The 15,095-nt window shown below is 37.0% G+C and overlaps 1 protein-coding gene across 4 annotated transcripts in view; it reads right to left on the bottom strand.

Annotated features, from left to right (window-relative positions):
* Window positions 1–5,629: 5,629 nt before the first annotated feature.
* NIPBL (NIPBL cohesin loading factor) overlaps window positions 5,630–15,095 on the bottom strand; it is a 199,184-nt gene continuing 189,718 nt past the window's right edge. For 2 of the 4 annotated variants that reach the window (XM_068535241.1, XM_068535244.1), the window contains 3 exons: window positions 14,897–15,071; window positions 7,213–7,401; window positions 5,630–6,650 (listed from right to left, as the gene is read on the bottom strand). In XM_068535241.1, the coding sequence (XP_068391342.1) occupies window positions 6,285–6,650; window positions 7,213–7,401; window positions 14,897–15,071 (730 nt within the window). In that variant the 3' untranslated portion in view covers window positions 5,630–6,284. Of the gene's footprint in view, window positions 6,651–6,695; window positions 7,402–14,896; window positions 15,072–15,095 lie in introns of those variants that run through there. The other 2 variants (XM_068535242.1, XM_068535243.1) reach the window with 2 other exon arrangements.

Below are 15,095 nucleotides of genomic sequence, written 5' to 3'. Positions count from 1 at the left end.
CATTTTTCGATACTTTACTACCCACACCCTGTGCTGCTCACACTTCAAGTTCCCACTTAGCATGGCTCTATGATTTTATGTACCAAACTTCATGTAACACTTATTTCAGAAACAATGGCTTCAGACTGTGTCTTCTGACTTCTCATCAATCCAAGTTTTAGTCCTCTATATCAAGCCAGGTAATGTAAAAGATAATTAAAAATAGAACACATAAAATATTACATTTTGGGCTTCCCTGGTGGCACAGTGGTTAAGAATCCACCTGCTGGGACTTCCCTGGTGGCGCAGTGGTTAAGAATCCGCCTGACAATGCAGGGGACACGGGTTTGATCCCTGGTCCGGGAAGATCCCACATGCTGCGGAGCAACTAAGCCCGTGCACCACAAATAATGAGCCCACGTGCTCCAACTGCTGAAGCCCGGGCGCCTAGGGCCTGTGCTCCGCAACAAAAGAAGCCACAGCAATAAGAAGCCCACCCACCACAATGAAGTGTAGCCCCCGCTCGCCGCAACTACAGAAAGCCCGTGCACAGCAACGAAGACCCAACGCAGCCAAAAATCAATCAATCAATCAATAAAAATAATTTTAAAAAAGCATTAGGAATATTTCAATTAAAAAAAAAAAAAAAAGAATCCGCCTGCCAATGCAGGGGACACGGGTTCTAGCCCTGGTCCAGGAAGATCCCACATGCCGCGGAGCAACTAAGCCCATGCGCCACAACTACTGAGCCTGCACTCTAGAGCCCACGAGCCACAACTACTGAAGCCCGTGCGCCTAGAGCCCGTGCTCTGCAACAAGAGAAGCCGCTGCAATGAGAAGGCCGCGCACAGCAACAAAGAGTAGCCCCCGCTCACCGCAACTAGAGAAAGCCTGGGCGCAGCAACGAAGACCCAACGCAGCCAAAAAATAAATTAAAAAAAAAAAAATATATATATACATAATACATTTTACCATATCCATTTATTTAACAGGATGGCAGGCATCTCAAAAGTTACATTTAGTCATCAAGTAGCCTTCATTGAGATCTCAACGGGTGAAGAATGACCTGACAGACGAAATCTTCCTTATTAAGAACATCTGGAGGGTTGCTCTTGGCTCACTCTTGGCTCTAAGTATGTAGCTTATAGGTAACAAGTCACCTCTTTGAGCTTCAGCTTCACCTTAAAAAGAAGGGTTTGGATTAGAAAGGATCTCTTAACTTGTAATCCATGGATTTTCAAGTCAGGTCATTCATACATAGACCTGGGTGGGGTAACCATAAATCCCTTGAAATTGTATGCACAATTCTGGATATAAATTTGTTCAGTTTTCTAAGGAGAGAGAGTTCATGGTTTTCATTAGGTTCTCAAAGAAGTTCATGAATTACAAAGTGGTTAAGAACATCTGGATTAAAGGATTTCTCAGATTCCTCATATTGTGTAATTCTGTATTTTTAAAACTATGGAATGTGCAGATCCACTGTTGGTTTAGCTTTTATGACAAACCTAGATTATAACTACTTTTCCCTTTCCTTTATTTCAGAATCTAAATCTAATAAGGGTAAGCCTAAATTATAATTCTAGGCAAGTTATGATCAAGCCAAACTTACAGGCATGTCTTAGAAGAAAGGCTAATGTCAAAGGTGAAGACCCTAGAACTACTTGACAAAGTAACACAGAATAACTTTTCATTTCTAAGGGTCTAAGTGACTGAGATTAAACAATGACTGAAAAAAGTAACAAATACACAGGGGCAAAATTCCCTTCAGCAAAAACTGTAATGCCTATGAACTATAGAGTAAAAAACAATCACAGTTTGTAGTCCACTTATTTCAAACAATAATTAACACAAAAGTTTCTAACAGAGGGACTATAATCCTAGGGTATCCTCTATTATCTATTTAAACCTCTGTTTCCTTACTTCAGTTCTTTATCTCCAATTGCCTGCTTGGCATTTGCCAAGTAGAATTCAAAGGATGTTAATATTATCACCATCTGTCTGAAAACTAGACCTATCTCCTTACTTCATTATCTCTGTAATGGTACCTCCGTTCTAGTTATGCAGGCTCAAGAATAAACACATGAGTTTGGATGAGAGACAATGACTCTCAAATGTACCATAAATTCAGGTAAGAAAAATGATTACAAACCAGAAAATAACTGTTATCCTTCTATTTAGAATTAACTATTTTCTTAAGAATCCAAAGACTTTCTTCATGAAAAATTTGCAAATAAAAGGCAGATGAAGATACATATAAAAACTAAAAAAAGACACTTTTTGAGGAAAGTGAAAATATGAACACTTACTGGATACTTGAGGTCAAGGGGTATTTAATATTTAAAGATATTTTTATAGAGGAAATAATATGATGCCTGGGATTTGTTTCAGAAAAATGAGGGAGAGGAGTGTATAGGGTATAATGCAAACAAGCTTGATCAGAAATTCAGAATTGATTGAAACTGAGTGGTAAGTACATGGTGGTTCCATAACAAAAAGTTAAAATAGTTAAATTCTGATGAGAAAAAAACCCTGTGTGCATATGGCATCACTATGAGCAACGAAGCCATACACAAGGGAGGCTTAAAAAGGAAGTGTGGGTTGGTCGTTTTTTCTTGGTTGTCATGCAAAACGTATGAGGATTTTATGACCACTTGGTCAATAAACTATACAAACTGGAATTTGGTCAGTGACCTTTTCTATCATACCAAATTTACACACAAATGTTTCTCAGATGGGACCAATACGACAAGTGAATTAAAAAAAACTTCACATAAATAAAAAAATCAATTTGTGTAATAAATATCTATGACAAAAATTAGCTAAGGGTTAAACTTCATAAATAGCTTTAAAATAAGCAAGGCAAAAGGTTCAAACAAGCAGAACTTTTGTAGAGCAAAAATTACTATCGAATGTTTCAAATTATTTTAAATGGGTAATCTGATGCATTTTATATTTGCAAAAGCAATCTTATTCCAGTTGATATCAATATTTCTAAAGATGCAGACTACCTGGACATTAAGATAGGGACCAGGACGAGCGCTTTATGCAACTAAAAATGGTGTGTGGAGGAGGGAGAACCATACACCTTCATGGTTAAATTCACTTTCTAAATGAAAGTATGATAAATTTGCTTGCTGGTCATGAAATCTATTGGGTTGGCCAAAAAAGACTTACCTGTCTTCATGAAATAGACTACAGTTGTTAAAAATTGCTGTGTGCTTCAGTTTACCTGCTAACAATTCAAATACTCAACATATTAACAGAATAAGCCATATACTACTTTCCCCTAAAAGTTCAGAATTTCTTCTCCCAGAGATTACTAAATTCTCTTTTCTGCATTTGTATTTTGGTATGGATTTTTTAAAAAACGACCCATTTGTCAAAATAATAAATAATTTAAATAAGAAAATATTAAATTTCACATTAATATAAAAAGTGAAGGCATACTTAGAAATGTTCATTTCAAATATAACCTCTTTTCAATACAAATCAATAAAACATGGTACAGCTTACTACTTATCAACAAACTATAGACTGAAATTTGTAAATTCCCAATACACTTTAAAATTTTGATTTGTATAATTGACTGCCAAGGCCTTAACTTATTTTAGTGTTAAGACCTAAAATCACATTTGAGAAATCTACTTTTCGAAAGCCTTGGTTTGTATATTTAAGGGCTTCATCAATTATACCAATATTAATATACTAATAGCTAAAATATTGGAGCTTAGAATAGATGGAAAATTCCTGAAGACAGCAATTCATCTATGACCAACCAAGCTAACAGAAGCATTACTCTAAATGGGATCCCCAAGTATATATACTCCAAGGATCCTTTAAGAACTGGTTTACTTTCAAAAAGGATCATCTCCTTTAATGCTTGATGTTCAATTAACTTAGAGTAGTGAGATGCAATTACTTCAACTCCAAATTTAAATCCCTATTATTTAACATTTAAAAGCAGATTACTGAATCCTGCTGAGCCTCAATTTTCCTTATCTACAAAATGGGGAAAAAAGATTTAACTAGCAGAGTTTTTGTAAAAATTAAAAGACACCATGGAGACTTCCCCAGTGGTGAAGTGGTTAAGAATCCACCTGCCAATGCAGGAGACACAGGTTCGAGCCCTGGTCCGGGAAGATCCCACATGCCGCAGAGCAACTAAGCCTGTGTGCCGCAACTAAGCCTGTGTTCCACAACTACTGAGCCTGTGTTTCTAGACCCCATGTGCCACAACTGAAGCACGCGTGCCTAGAGCCCGTGCTCCGCAACAAGAGAAGCCACCTCGATGAGAAGTCCGTGCACTGCAATGAAGAGTAGCCCCCACTTGCCGCAACTAGAGAAAGCCCGCACGCAACAGTGAAGACCCAATGCAGCCAAAACCAAACAAATAAATGTTCCTTAAAAAAAAAAAAAAAAGACACCATGCATCACTGAATGTCAGCATTCAAAACTGGCTGTTTTTTTTTTTTTACCCACATCTCTATTCTTTAAAACTCTAGAGGCTGGGTTTTACATTCTACTTTTCCTGACTGGTATTTTACTCTTATTGATATATCATTGTTGTTTTCAAAAGCCACCTCAAATCTTTTGCTGATGAAACAAACGCCAAAGGTGAAAAAACCCAATCTACAACAGTTTTGTCCCACATAGTTCACGGTAAAAAGGAAGAGGAAACATGCAATTAAGTGGAAGAAAAAGAAGAATGAGAAAACATTTCCTTCAAGAAAAAGTTCTGAAATAATTCCACATAGGAAATGGATCCTGTAAAGTTATTTTCATAGTGGTTTAATAGGTGTTCACAAAAAGGTATTTTATGGCAATGTCACTCTTCCTCACAAATTATCTTCATTTATTGGCCAATTTCATAAAACTTAACATTCTAGAGGTCAGATTTAAAAAGCTGACTTAAAAATAGTACATATTTTTAAAAAGACTTAACTTTGAAACAGACCTCGTCCCCTGTAAATTTTAGGCATTACTATTTCTGAGCATCAACTATGCAAATCAACTAATTAAATACCCACCTCCCCATCTGTAGTAACAGATAAACGACAACTGCTCCCAAAAGATGTATAAAACATTTAGAATAGAAAATGAATAAACATCTCAACTAGTAAAATTACTCCTTTTTCAGCATTAAAAAATAACTTGTGAAAAATGTAATGTTATTATGAAGTGTCATAGTCATCTCAATTCTATTTTGAAAATAACACATGGCATAATTTTAACTAAGAGAAATGCTAGTTTTCCAAAATAGCACGATTGTTACCTTTCCCCAAGACTGTTACCTTTTCCCAAGGTTTAAAAAATAAATATTACCATCATGACATTACTAGAAAGAAATTGAAGCATACAAGGAATAAACTATAGTTTCTTTTTATATCAAAATGTACTCTTGAAAATGTGTTTGGCACAGTGCTAAATCATATATCGTTAATACTAAATATTGCAGGATACAATAAAACCCTGGAATTAATTGTTTACACCCTCTTATGGGAATGAAAATAATAGATACCAATTATTCAGAAGTCAGCCTATACAAACTGTATAAACAATATTTTATGTTTTGTTTTGAAAACCAGTGATATAATAAATTTTACATAAAAGACTGAAAAATAATATAAATGGATTTAAACAGATCTTTACAATAAGAAATTCAAATGGAAACAGACAAGTAACAAAGAGAAGTAAAAAAATTTATTGCAGTATTCGCTCCACCAGATTGCCTGGGGATCCCTTTTCTTGTATTGTTTTCAGGGTGACCTAATACATCAAAATCTACATTTACAAAAACTCCTTCTGCAGATAGGTCATAGATACTGCATGCTTTTTTTTTTTTTTTTTTCCCCAACAGAATAAATTATATATCCAGGAGATTCTGCCATTTTACAGCCTGGAAAAAACAATGCTTCCCTGGAAACTGGGCTAAGCTAAAGAAAGCCATCCGCTGCTAGGTTAAACTCCAAGAACACTTTATTAAGAACATTAACAGACTAATTTCCAACATTCACTTGTTTATTTTTTAAACAGAAAGTTTTTTTTCCAAGATATAAACAATTTTTGTTAAACTATAATACAGTGGGAGTAAAAATGAACTGAGAATCTGTTTCTGCTGCACAACAGCGAAGGGAGCTCCCACAAAAATGTTTTGCCCAACATTTCCTTCTTTTGTTCCTGCATCCCAGGTTCCATTCTTACTCTTCATAAAACTGATTTTTTTTTTTTTGCCAGAATGTTGATATTTCAAGTTTTTCTGCCTTTAAAAAAAAACTCCTGTAAATTTGGCTGCATGTACAAATTCATTAGCTGGAAGTCCCGTCCTTGGCGGCATACAGGGATCGTAAAGTCTGAACAACTTTATTAGTCAGCTTATTAGCACTCGTTAGAGCAATTTTTTTGTAAATAATGTCTGACTCTTTAATAGTGTCTACCCAAGGCACCAGTTTGCGGCCATCACGGCGCTTAGCCTCAGTCCAGGAGCCACTGTAGGAGCCTGCCATCCACTGAACACTGAAGCCATTGCTGGTTTTCTGTACTACTCTTGCAATTTGTGGTCGATCTTTGTACTTTGGACAGCAAATAGCGATGACATCCATGACGTCAACACTTTCATTCATCTGTGCTGCCAACTCCGTAGAGTCTGAATTTCGTTTTGACCTTCTCAATGACTAAAACATTGGGAGGGGGGAAAAAAGACCAAGTGTTACACAAAATAATTTTAGTGAAATTATTGTTTTTATTGCTTTTAATCCCTTGACGCCGGGAGTTGGGATTTCCCAGCACACTTCCATTGCCGGCAATGAGACGCACCGTGACCGCCAGCGCCAAGGGGTTAACATATACTTGTAAAACCATGTAACTCTTAATTTGTACCCGTGTCTTTACTCTTATTGATATATAAAATTATATGTACATATGAACCATAAAGCTACATAAAACTTATCAACAATAAAAAAGGATAACACACATTAATACAATCCAAAGAAAAATTAATAACCCTTTATGCTGGATAAATCTCGTTTCTGTTTTTTTCTTTTTTATTGTCTTTTATGTTAAACTTTCTACAAAAGGATGTATAAATGGATAAGTAGAGAATTTCTATCTACAAAATGTTTTCTCTCATAAGTATTACATTACTTGGTGTACATTTAATAGACTGACATATATAAGCACATAAAAATCATTTTACGTAATACGCTGCGAAATACGTTGACTCCTCCTCCGCCTCACCCCTGAAGTGCCTCCTCCTCTATCCTCCCCATCACTTTCATCATCTTCTGTCTCTGCTGCTGCATTATTTTTAGGGCTGCCTCCTCCAAGCAGCGAGGTAATTGCTTTGTTCCGAGCATTTGTGCTAGCTGACACCTCCCCTTCTTCTTCCTCTTCATCAGGGTCCAGATGTTCCATGAGAAGTTTGAACTACAAAAATTAGATATTAATTTAGAATTTTAAGTAAATTTTTTCAAACAAGACTGCCAAATTCCTAAATGTTTTCCTTTATTTAAAATTTTTTTCTTAAATGTTTTCCATGGTAGTGGTTTGGTGTGGGTGAAACAGACTTTAGCTATTGTCCAAGTTGGGGGCTGGCAAACATTTTCTGTAAAGAGCCAGATAGTAAGTATTTTTGGCTTTGCAGGCCGAAATGCAATACAAAAATGAATGGGCATGGCTGTTTCAATAAAACTTTATTTTACACAAACAGGCAGTTGGCCAGATTTGGCCCATAAGCCAGATGTTGTGGACCCTGATCCCAGTTATCAAGCAGCCAAATGATTACTGATTATTAACACTTTTAAACATTTCTGCCCCCCCATTTTCTGCTCTCCACCAAGATAAGAGGATACAACAGGAAACAAAAAATGTTGAAGAATTTTAAAGAACTAAAATAAATGTCAAATTTAGAGTACAAGGTTTGCAGTCTATGAATAATATGAAAATCATTGTGTACATTACGTTCTTGGTCAAAAAAATCATTATTAGTTGTGTTCAACTATCAGCTTTAAGTAGATTAAAATTAAAGACTTTATTTTTACTTTTTAGGAAAATCTCCAAAAATTTTTTAAAACGTTGAAAAATTTTTATTCTGGTAAAATATATATAACATAAAATTTACCATTTTAAAGTGTTTAATTCATTGACAGTAAGTATATTCACACTGTTGTACAATCATCACCACAGTCATTTCAAAAACTTTTTCATCATCCCCCAAAGAAACTCAATCTGTACCCATTCAATACTTCCCCCCATTCCTGAGACAGCGGATGCAGGAAGAACTACAATCCTGCAGCCTGTGGAATGAAAACCACAATCACAGAAAGAGAGACAAAATGAAAAGGCAGAGAATTATGTCCCAGATGAAGGAACAAGAAAAAACAGAGAAAAACAATTGAATGAAGTGGAGATAGGCAACCTTCCAGAAAAAGAATTCAGAATAATGACAGTGAAGATGATCCAGGACCTTGGAAAAAGAATGGAGGCAAGGATTGAGAAGATGAAAGAAATGTTTAACAAAGACCTAGAAGAATTAATGAACAAATAGAGATGAATACAATAACTGAAATGCAAAATATGCTAGACAGAATCAATAGCAGAATAACTGAGGCAGAAGAACGTATAAGTGACCTGGAAGACAGAATGGTGGAAATCACTACTACGGAACAGAATAAAGAAAAAAGAATGAAAAGAAATGAAGACAGCCTAAGAGATCTATGGGACAACATTAAATGCACCAACATTCGCATTATAGGGGTCCCAGAAGGAGAAGAGAGAGAGAAAGGACCTGAGAAAATATCTGAAGAGATTATAGTTGAAAACTTCCCTAACATGGCAAAGGAAATAGCCACCCAAGTCCAGGAAGTGCAGAGTCGCAGGCAGGATAAACCCAAGGAGAAACATTCCAAGACACAGAGTAATCAAATTTACAAAAGTTAAAGACAAAGAAAAATTATTAAAAGCAACAAGGGAAAAATGACAAATAACATACAAGAGGACTCCCATAAGGTTAACAGCTGATTTCTCAGCAGAAACGCTGCAAGCCAGAAGGGAGTGGCATGATATATTTAAAGTGATGAAAGGGAAGAACCTAGAACCAAGAATACTCTACGAAGCAAGGCTCTCATTCAGATTCCACAGAGAAATCAAAAGCTTTACAGACAAGCAAAAGCTAAGAGAATTCAGCAACACCAGACCAGCTTTGCAACAAATGCTAAAGGAACTCCTCTAGGCGGGAAAGAGACTAGCAACTTAAAACAATCTTGTACATATACAGACTGCTATATCAAAACCTCATGGGAACAGCAAACCCAAAAGCTACAATAGATACACACACAAAAAAGAAAAAGCAACCCAAACACAACATTAAAGATGGTCATCAAACCACAAGAGAACAAAAGAGGAAAGAAAGAAGACCTACAGAAACAAACTGAAAACAATTAAGAAAATGGCAAAAGGAGCACACATACCGATAATTACTTTAAATGTAAATGGATTAAACGCGCCAACCAAAAGACACAGGCTCACTGAATGGATACAAAAACAAGACCCATATATATGCCGTCTACAAGAGACTCACTTCAGACCTAGGGACACATACAGACTGAAAGTGAAGGGATGGAAGAAGGTATTCCATGCAAATGGAAATCAAAAGAAAGCTGCAGTAGCAATACTCATATCAGACAAAATAGGCTTTAAAACAAAGAATGTTACAAGAGACAAAGAAGGACACTACATAACAATCAAGGAATCAATCCAAGAAGAAGGTATAACAATTGTAAACGTATATGTACCCAACTTAGGAGCACCACAGTATATAAGGCAAATACTAACAGCCATAAAGGGAGAAATCGACAGTAACACAATAATAGTGGGGGACTTTAACACCCCACTTTCATCAATGGACAGATCAGCCAGACATAAAATCAGTAAGGAAACACAGGCCTTAAATGACACATTAGACCAGATGGACTTAACTGATATTTATAGAGCACTCCATCCAAAAGCAGAAGAATACACATTTTTCTGAAGTGTACATGGAATATTCTCCAGGACTGACCACATCCTGGGCCATAAAGTGAGCCTTGGTAAATTTAAGAAAACTGAAATCATATCAAGCATCTTTTCTGACCACAACACTGTGAGATTAGAAATAAACTCCAAGAAAAAGACTATAAAAACACAAATACGTGGAGGCTAAACAATATGCTACTAAACAACCAATGGATCACTGAAGAAATCAAAGAGGAAATAAAAAAATATCTAGAGACAAATGAAAATGAAAGCACAATGATCCGAAACCTATGGGATACAGCAAAAGCAGTTCAAAGAGGAAAGTTTATAGCAATACAATCTTACTTCGGGAAACAAAGTAACCCGAACAACCTAACCATACACATAAAGCAACTAGAGAAATAAGAACAAACAAAACCGAAAGTCAGTAGAAGGAAAGAAATCATAAAGATCAGAGCAGAAACAAATGAAATAGAGACAAAGAAGACAAGAGCAAAGATCAATGAAACTAAAAGCTGGTTCTTTGAAAAGGTAAACAAAACTGATACACCTTTAGCCAGACTCATCAAGAAAAAAGGGGAGAGGACTCAAATCAATAAAATGAAAAATGAAAAAGGAGAAGTTACAGCTGACACCACAGAAATACAAAGGATCGTAAGAGACTACTATATGCAACTGTATGCCAGTAAAATAGACAACCTGGAAGAAATGGACAAATTCTTATAAAGGTACAGTCTCCCAAGACTGAACCAGGAATAATTAGAAAATATGAACCAATTACAAGCACTGAAATTGAAACTAATTAAAAAACTCCCGGGCTTCCCTGGTGGAGCAGTGGTTGAGAATCCACCTGCCAACGCAGGGGACACAGGTTCCAGCCCTGGTCCGGGAAGATCCCACATGCCGTGGAACAACTAAGCCCGTGCGCCACAACTGCTGAGCCTGTGCTCTAGAGCCTGCGAGCCACAACTACTGAGCCCACGTGCCACCACTACTGAAGCCCGCACGCCTAGAGCCCGTCCATGCTCTGCAACAAGAGAGGCCACTGCAGTGAGAGGCCCGCGCACTGCAGCGAAGAGTAGCCCCTCTCGCTACAACTAGAGAAAGCCTGCGTGCAGCAACAAAGACCCAACACAACCAAAAAAATAAAAATAAACTCCCCAAAAACGGAAGTCCTGGCCCTGATGGCTTCACAGGTGAATTCTATCAAACATTTAGAGAAGAGCTAACACCTACCCTTCTGAAACTGTTCCCAAAAAGTGCAGAGGAAGGAAAACTCCCAAACTCATTCTGTGAGGCCACCATCACCCTGATACCAAAACCAGACAAAGATACCACTAAAAAAGAAAATTACAGGCCACTATCACTGATGAACGTACACGCAAAAATCCTCAACAAAATACTAGCAATTCAAATTCAACAATACATCAAAAGGATCATACACCATGATCAAGTGGGATTTATCCTAGGGATGCAAGGAGTTTTCAATATCCACATATCAATCAGTGTGATATACCACATCAACAAACTGACAAATAAAAACCATATGATCAGGACTTCCCTGGTGGCGCAATGGTTAAGAATCCACCTGCCAATGCAGGGGACACAGGTTCGAACCCTGGTCTGGGAAGATCCCACATGCCATGGAGCAACTAAGCCCATGTGCCACAATTACTGGAGCCCTCGCACCTAGAGCCCATGCTCCACCACAAGAGAAGCCACAGCAATGAGAAGCCTGTGCACTGCAACGAAGAGCAGCTCCTGCTTGCTGCAACTAGAGAAAGCCCACACACAGCAACAAAGACCCAACGCAGCCAAAAATAAATAAATAAATCTATATATTAAAAAAACCCCAAATGATCATCTCAGTAGATGCAGAAAAAGCATTTGACAAAATTCAACACCTATTTATGATAAAACTCTCCAGAAAGTGGGCACAGAGGGAACCTACCTCAACATAATAAAGGCCATATAAGACAAACCTACAGCTAGCATCATACTCAATGGTGAAAAGCTGAAAGCATTTCCTCTAAGATCAGGAACAAGACAAGGATGCCCACTCTCACCACTTTTATTCAACATAGTTTTGGAAGTCCTAGCTACGGAAATCAGAGAAGAAAAAGAAATAAAAGGAATCCAAATTGGAAAAGAAGACGTTAAACCGTCACTGTTTGCAGATGACATGATACTACATATATAAAATCCTAAAGATGCTATCAGAAAATTACTAGAGCTCATCAATGGATTTGGTGAAGTTGCAGGATACAAAATTAATACACAGAAATGTGTTGCATTTCTATACACTAACAATGAAAGATCAGAAAGAGAAATTCAAGAAACAATCCCATTTACCACTGCGTGAAAAAGAATACACCTAGGAATAAACCTACCTAAGGAGGCAAAAGACCTGTACTCTGAAAACTATAACATGCTGATGAAAGAAATCAAAGAAGACACAAACAGATGGAAAGATATATCATGTTCTTTGATTGAAAGAATAAATATTGTCAAAATGACTATACTACCCAAGGCAATCTACAGATTCAATGCAATCCCTATCAAATTACCAATGGCATTTTTCACAGAACTAGAACAAAATATCTTAAACTTTGTATGGAGACACAAAAGACCCCAAATAGCCAAAGTAATCTTGAGAAAGAAAAATGGAGCTGGAGGAATCAGGGTCCCTGACTTCAGACTATACTACAAAGCTTTAGTCATCAAAACAGTATGGTACTGGCACAAAAAAAGAACTACAGATCAATGGAACAGGACAGAAAGCCCAGAAATAAACCTACCCACCTATGGTCTACTAATCTATGACAAAGGAGGCAAGATTACACAATGGTGGAAAGACAGTCTCTTCAACAAATGGTGCTGGGAAAACTGGACAGCTACGTGTAAAAAAATGAAATTAGATCATTCTTTAACACCATACACAAAAATACGCTCAAAATGGATTAAAGACCTACATGTGAGACTGGACATTATAAATCCTCCTAGAGGAAAACACAGGCAGAACACTCTCTGACATAAATCGCAACAATATCTTTTCTGATCCATCTCCCAGAGTAATGGAAAAAAAAAAACAAAAATAAACAAATGGAACCTAATTAAACTCAAAAGCTCTTGCACAGCAAAGGAGACCATGAACAAAATGAAAAGACAACCCACAGAATGGGAGAAAATATTTGCAAATGATGTGATCGACAAGGGATTAGTCTCCAAAATTTACAAACAGCTCATGTGGCTTAATATCATCAAAACAAATAACGCAATCAAAAAATGGGCAGAAGACCTAGACATTTTTCCAAGGAAGACATATGGATGGCCAAGAGGCACATGAAAGGGTGTTCAACACTGCTAATGACTAGAGAAATGCAAATCAAAACTACAATGAGATATCACCTCACACCAGTCAAAACGGCTATCATCAAAAAATCTACAAACAATAAATGCTGGAGACGGTGTGGAGAGAAGGGAACCCTCCTACACTGTTGGTGGGAATATAAATTGGTACAACCACTATGTAGAACAGTATGGAGGTTCCTTAAAAAACTAAAAATAGAGCTACCATGTGACCCTCCAATCCCACTCCTGGGCATATACCGAGAGAAAAACATGGTCCGAAAGGATACATGCACCCCAATGTTCACTGCAGCACTGTTTACAATAGCCAAGACATGGAAGCAACCTAAATGTCCATCAACAGAGGAATGGATAAACAAGATGTGGTACATATATACAATGGAATATTACTCAGCCATAAAAAAGAATGAAATAATGCTATTTGCAGCAACATGGATGGACCTAGAGATTGTCATACTGAGTGAAGTCAGACAGAGAAAGAGAAATATCATATGATGTTGCTTTATGTGGAATCTAAAAAAAATGGTACAAATGAGCTTATTTACAAAACAGAAATGGACTCACAGACTTAGATAATGAACTTATGGCTACTGCGGGGGAAGGGTAGAGGGAATGGATAGTTAGGGAGTTTGGCACTGACATGTACACACTGCTATATTTAAAAAGGATAACCAACGAGGACCTACTGTATAGCACAGGGAACTCTGCTCAATGTTATGTGGCAGCCTGGATGGGAGGGGAGTCTGGGGGAGAATGGATACATGTATATGTATGGCTGAGTTGCTTTGCTGTGCACCTGAAACTATCACAACATCGTTAATTGGCTATACTCCAATACAAAATAAAAAGTTAAAAAAAAATCTTTAAAAAACCCACCCAACTCCCCATTCCTGCCCCCCTCCCCCCGTAACTTCTATTTTCTGACTCTCTGATTTTGCCTTTTTTTTTTTTTTTTTTTTTTTTGGCTACACCACAGCTTGAGGGCCCTTAGTTCCCTGACCTGGGATTGAACCCGGGCCCTCGGCAGTGACAGCGTGGAGTCCTAACCACTGGACTGCCAGGGAATTCCCTGAATTTGCCTATTCTTAAAGACACTTTAAAAGCACAATTTATACACTCACATACTCACTCACATACTTCTTAGGTGGGTCTATATGTAACAGATATACAAATATATATATATATATATATATATATATATATATATATATATATATATATACACACACACACACACACACACTTGTACTGCTTCTGTAAGAATACATGAAAAAGTAGTAATATTGGTTGCCAGAAGGAAGAGGAATAGAATGGCTGAAGAGGGCAGCTGGTATTTCCTAAGAAAAAACAATTATAGTGCAGTGGGTGAAATGGGAAAGACAAGCTTAAAGTAACTCATTAAAACTACACAGACAAAAATAATGAGTGATGGGTCATGAAGCATACCTTCAATGAAAGGAGGCAGCTATCTCTCTCAAAGGAATTTACTTTTTTAAAAAGCCATTATCAAAATGAAATATATTTTGGTTTTACTACTCACATCTAGATACTGTTTTACTATACTCCTCTTCACATCTTCAGTGATTTTGGAATTAGCCATATCACTCCGCAGGAAGTCCAGTGTTTGTTTGGGATGAAAATGAACTCCTGTTTTTCGGTTTATCGCTTTATCATACACTTTTGCAGATTCAGATGGAGAGTATTTCTGAATTTTACTGTTTTGGAAAAACAAAACCATT

The sequence above is a fragment of the Eschrichtius robustus genome, chromosome 2, assembly GCF_028021215.1.
Source record: "Eschrichtius robustus isolate mEscRob2 chromosome 2, mEscRob2.pri, whole genome shotgun sequence".
NCBI lineage: Eukaryota > Metazoa > Chordata > Mammalia > Artiodactyla > Eschrichtiidae > Eschrichtius > Eschrichtius robustus.
The sequence above is the reverse complement of the archived record's forward strand: the minus strand, read 5'-3'. Positions and strand labels throughout refer to the sequence as shown.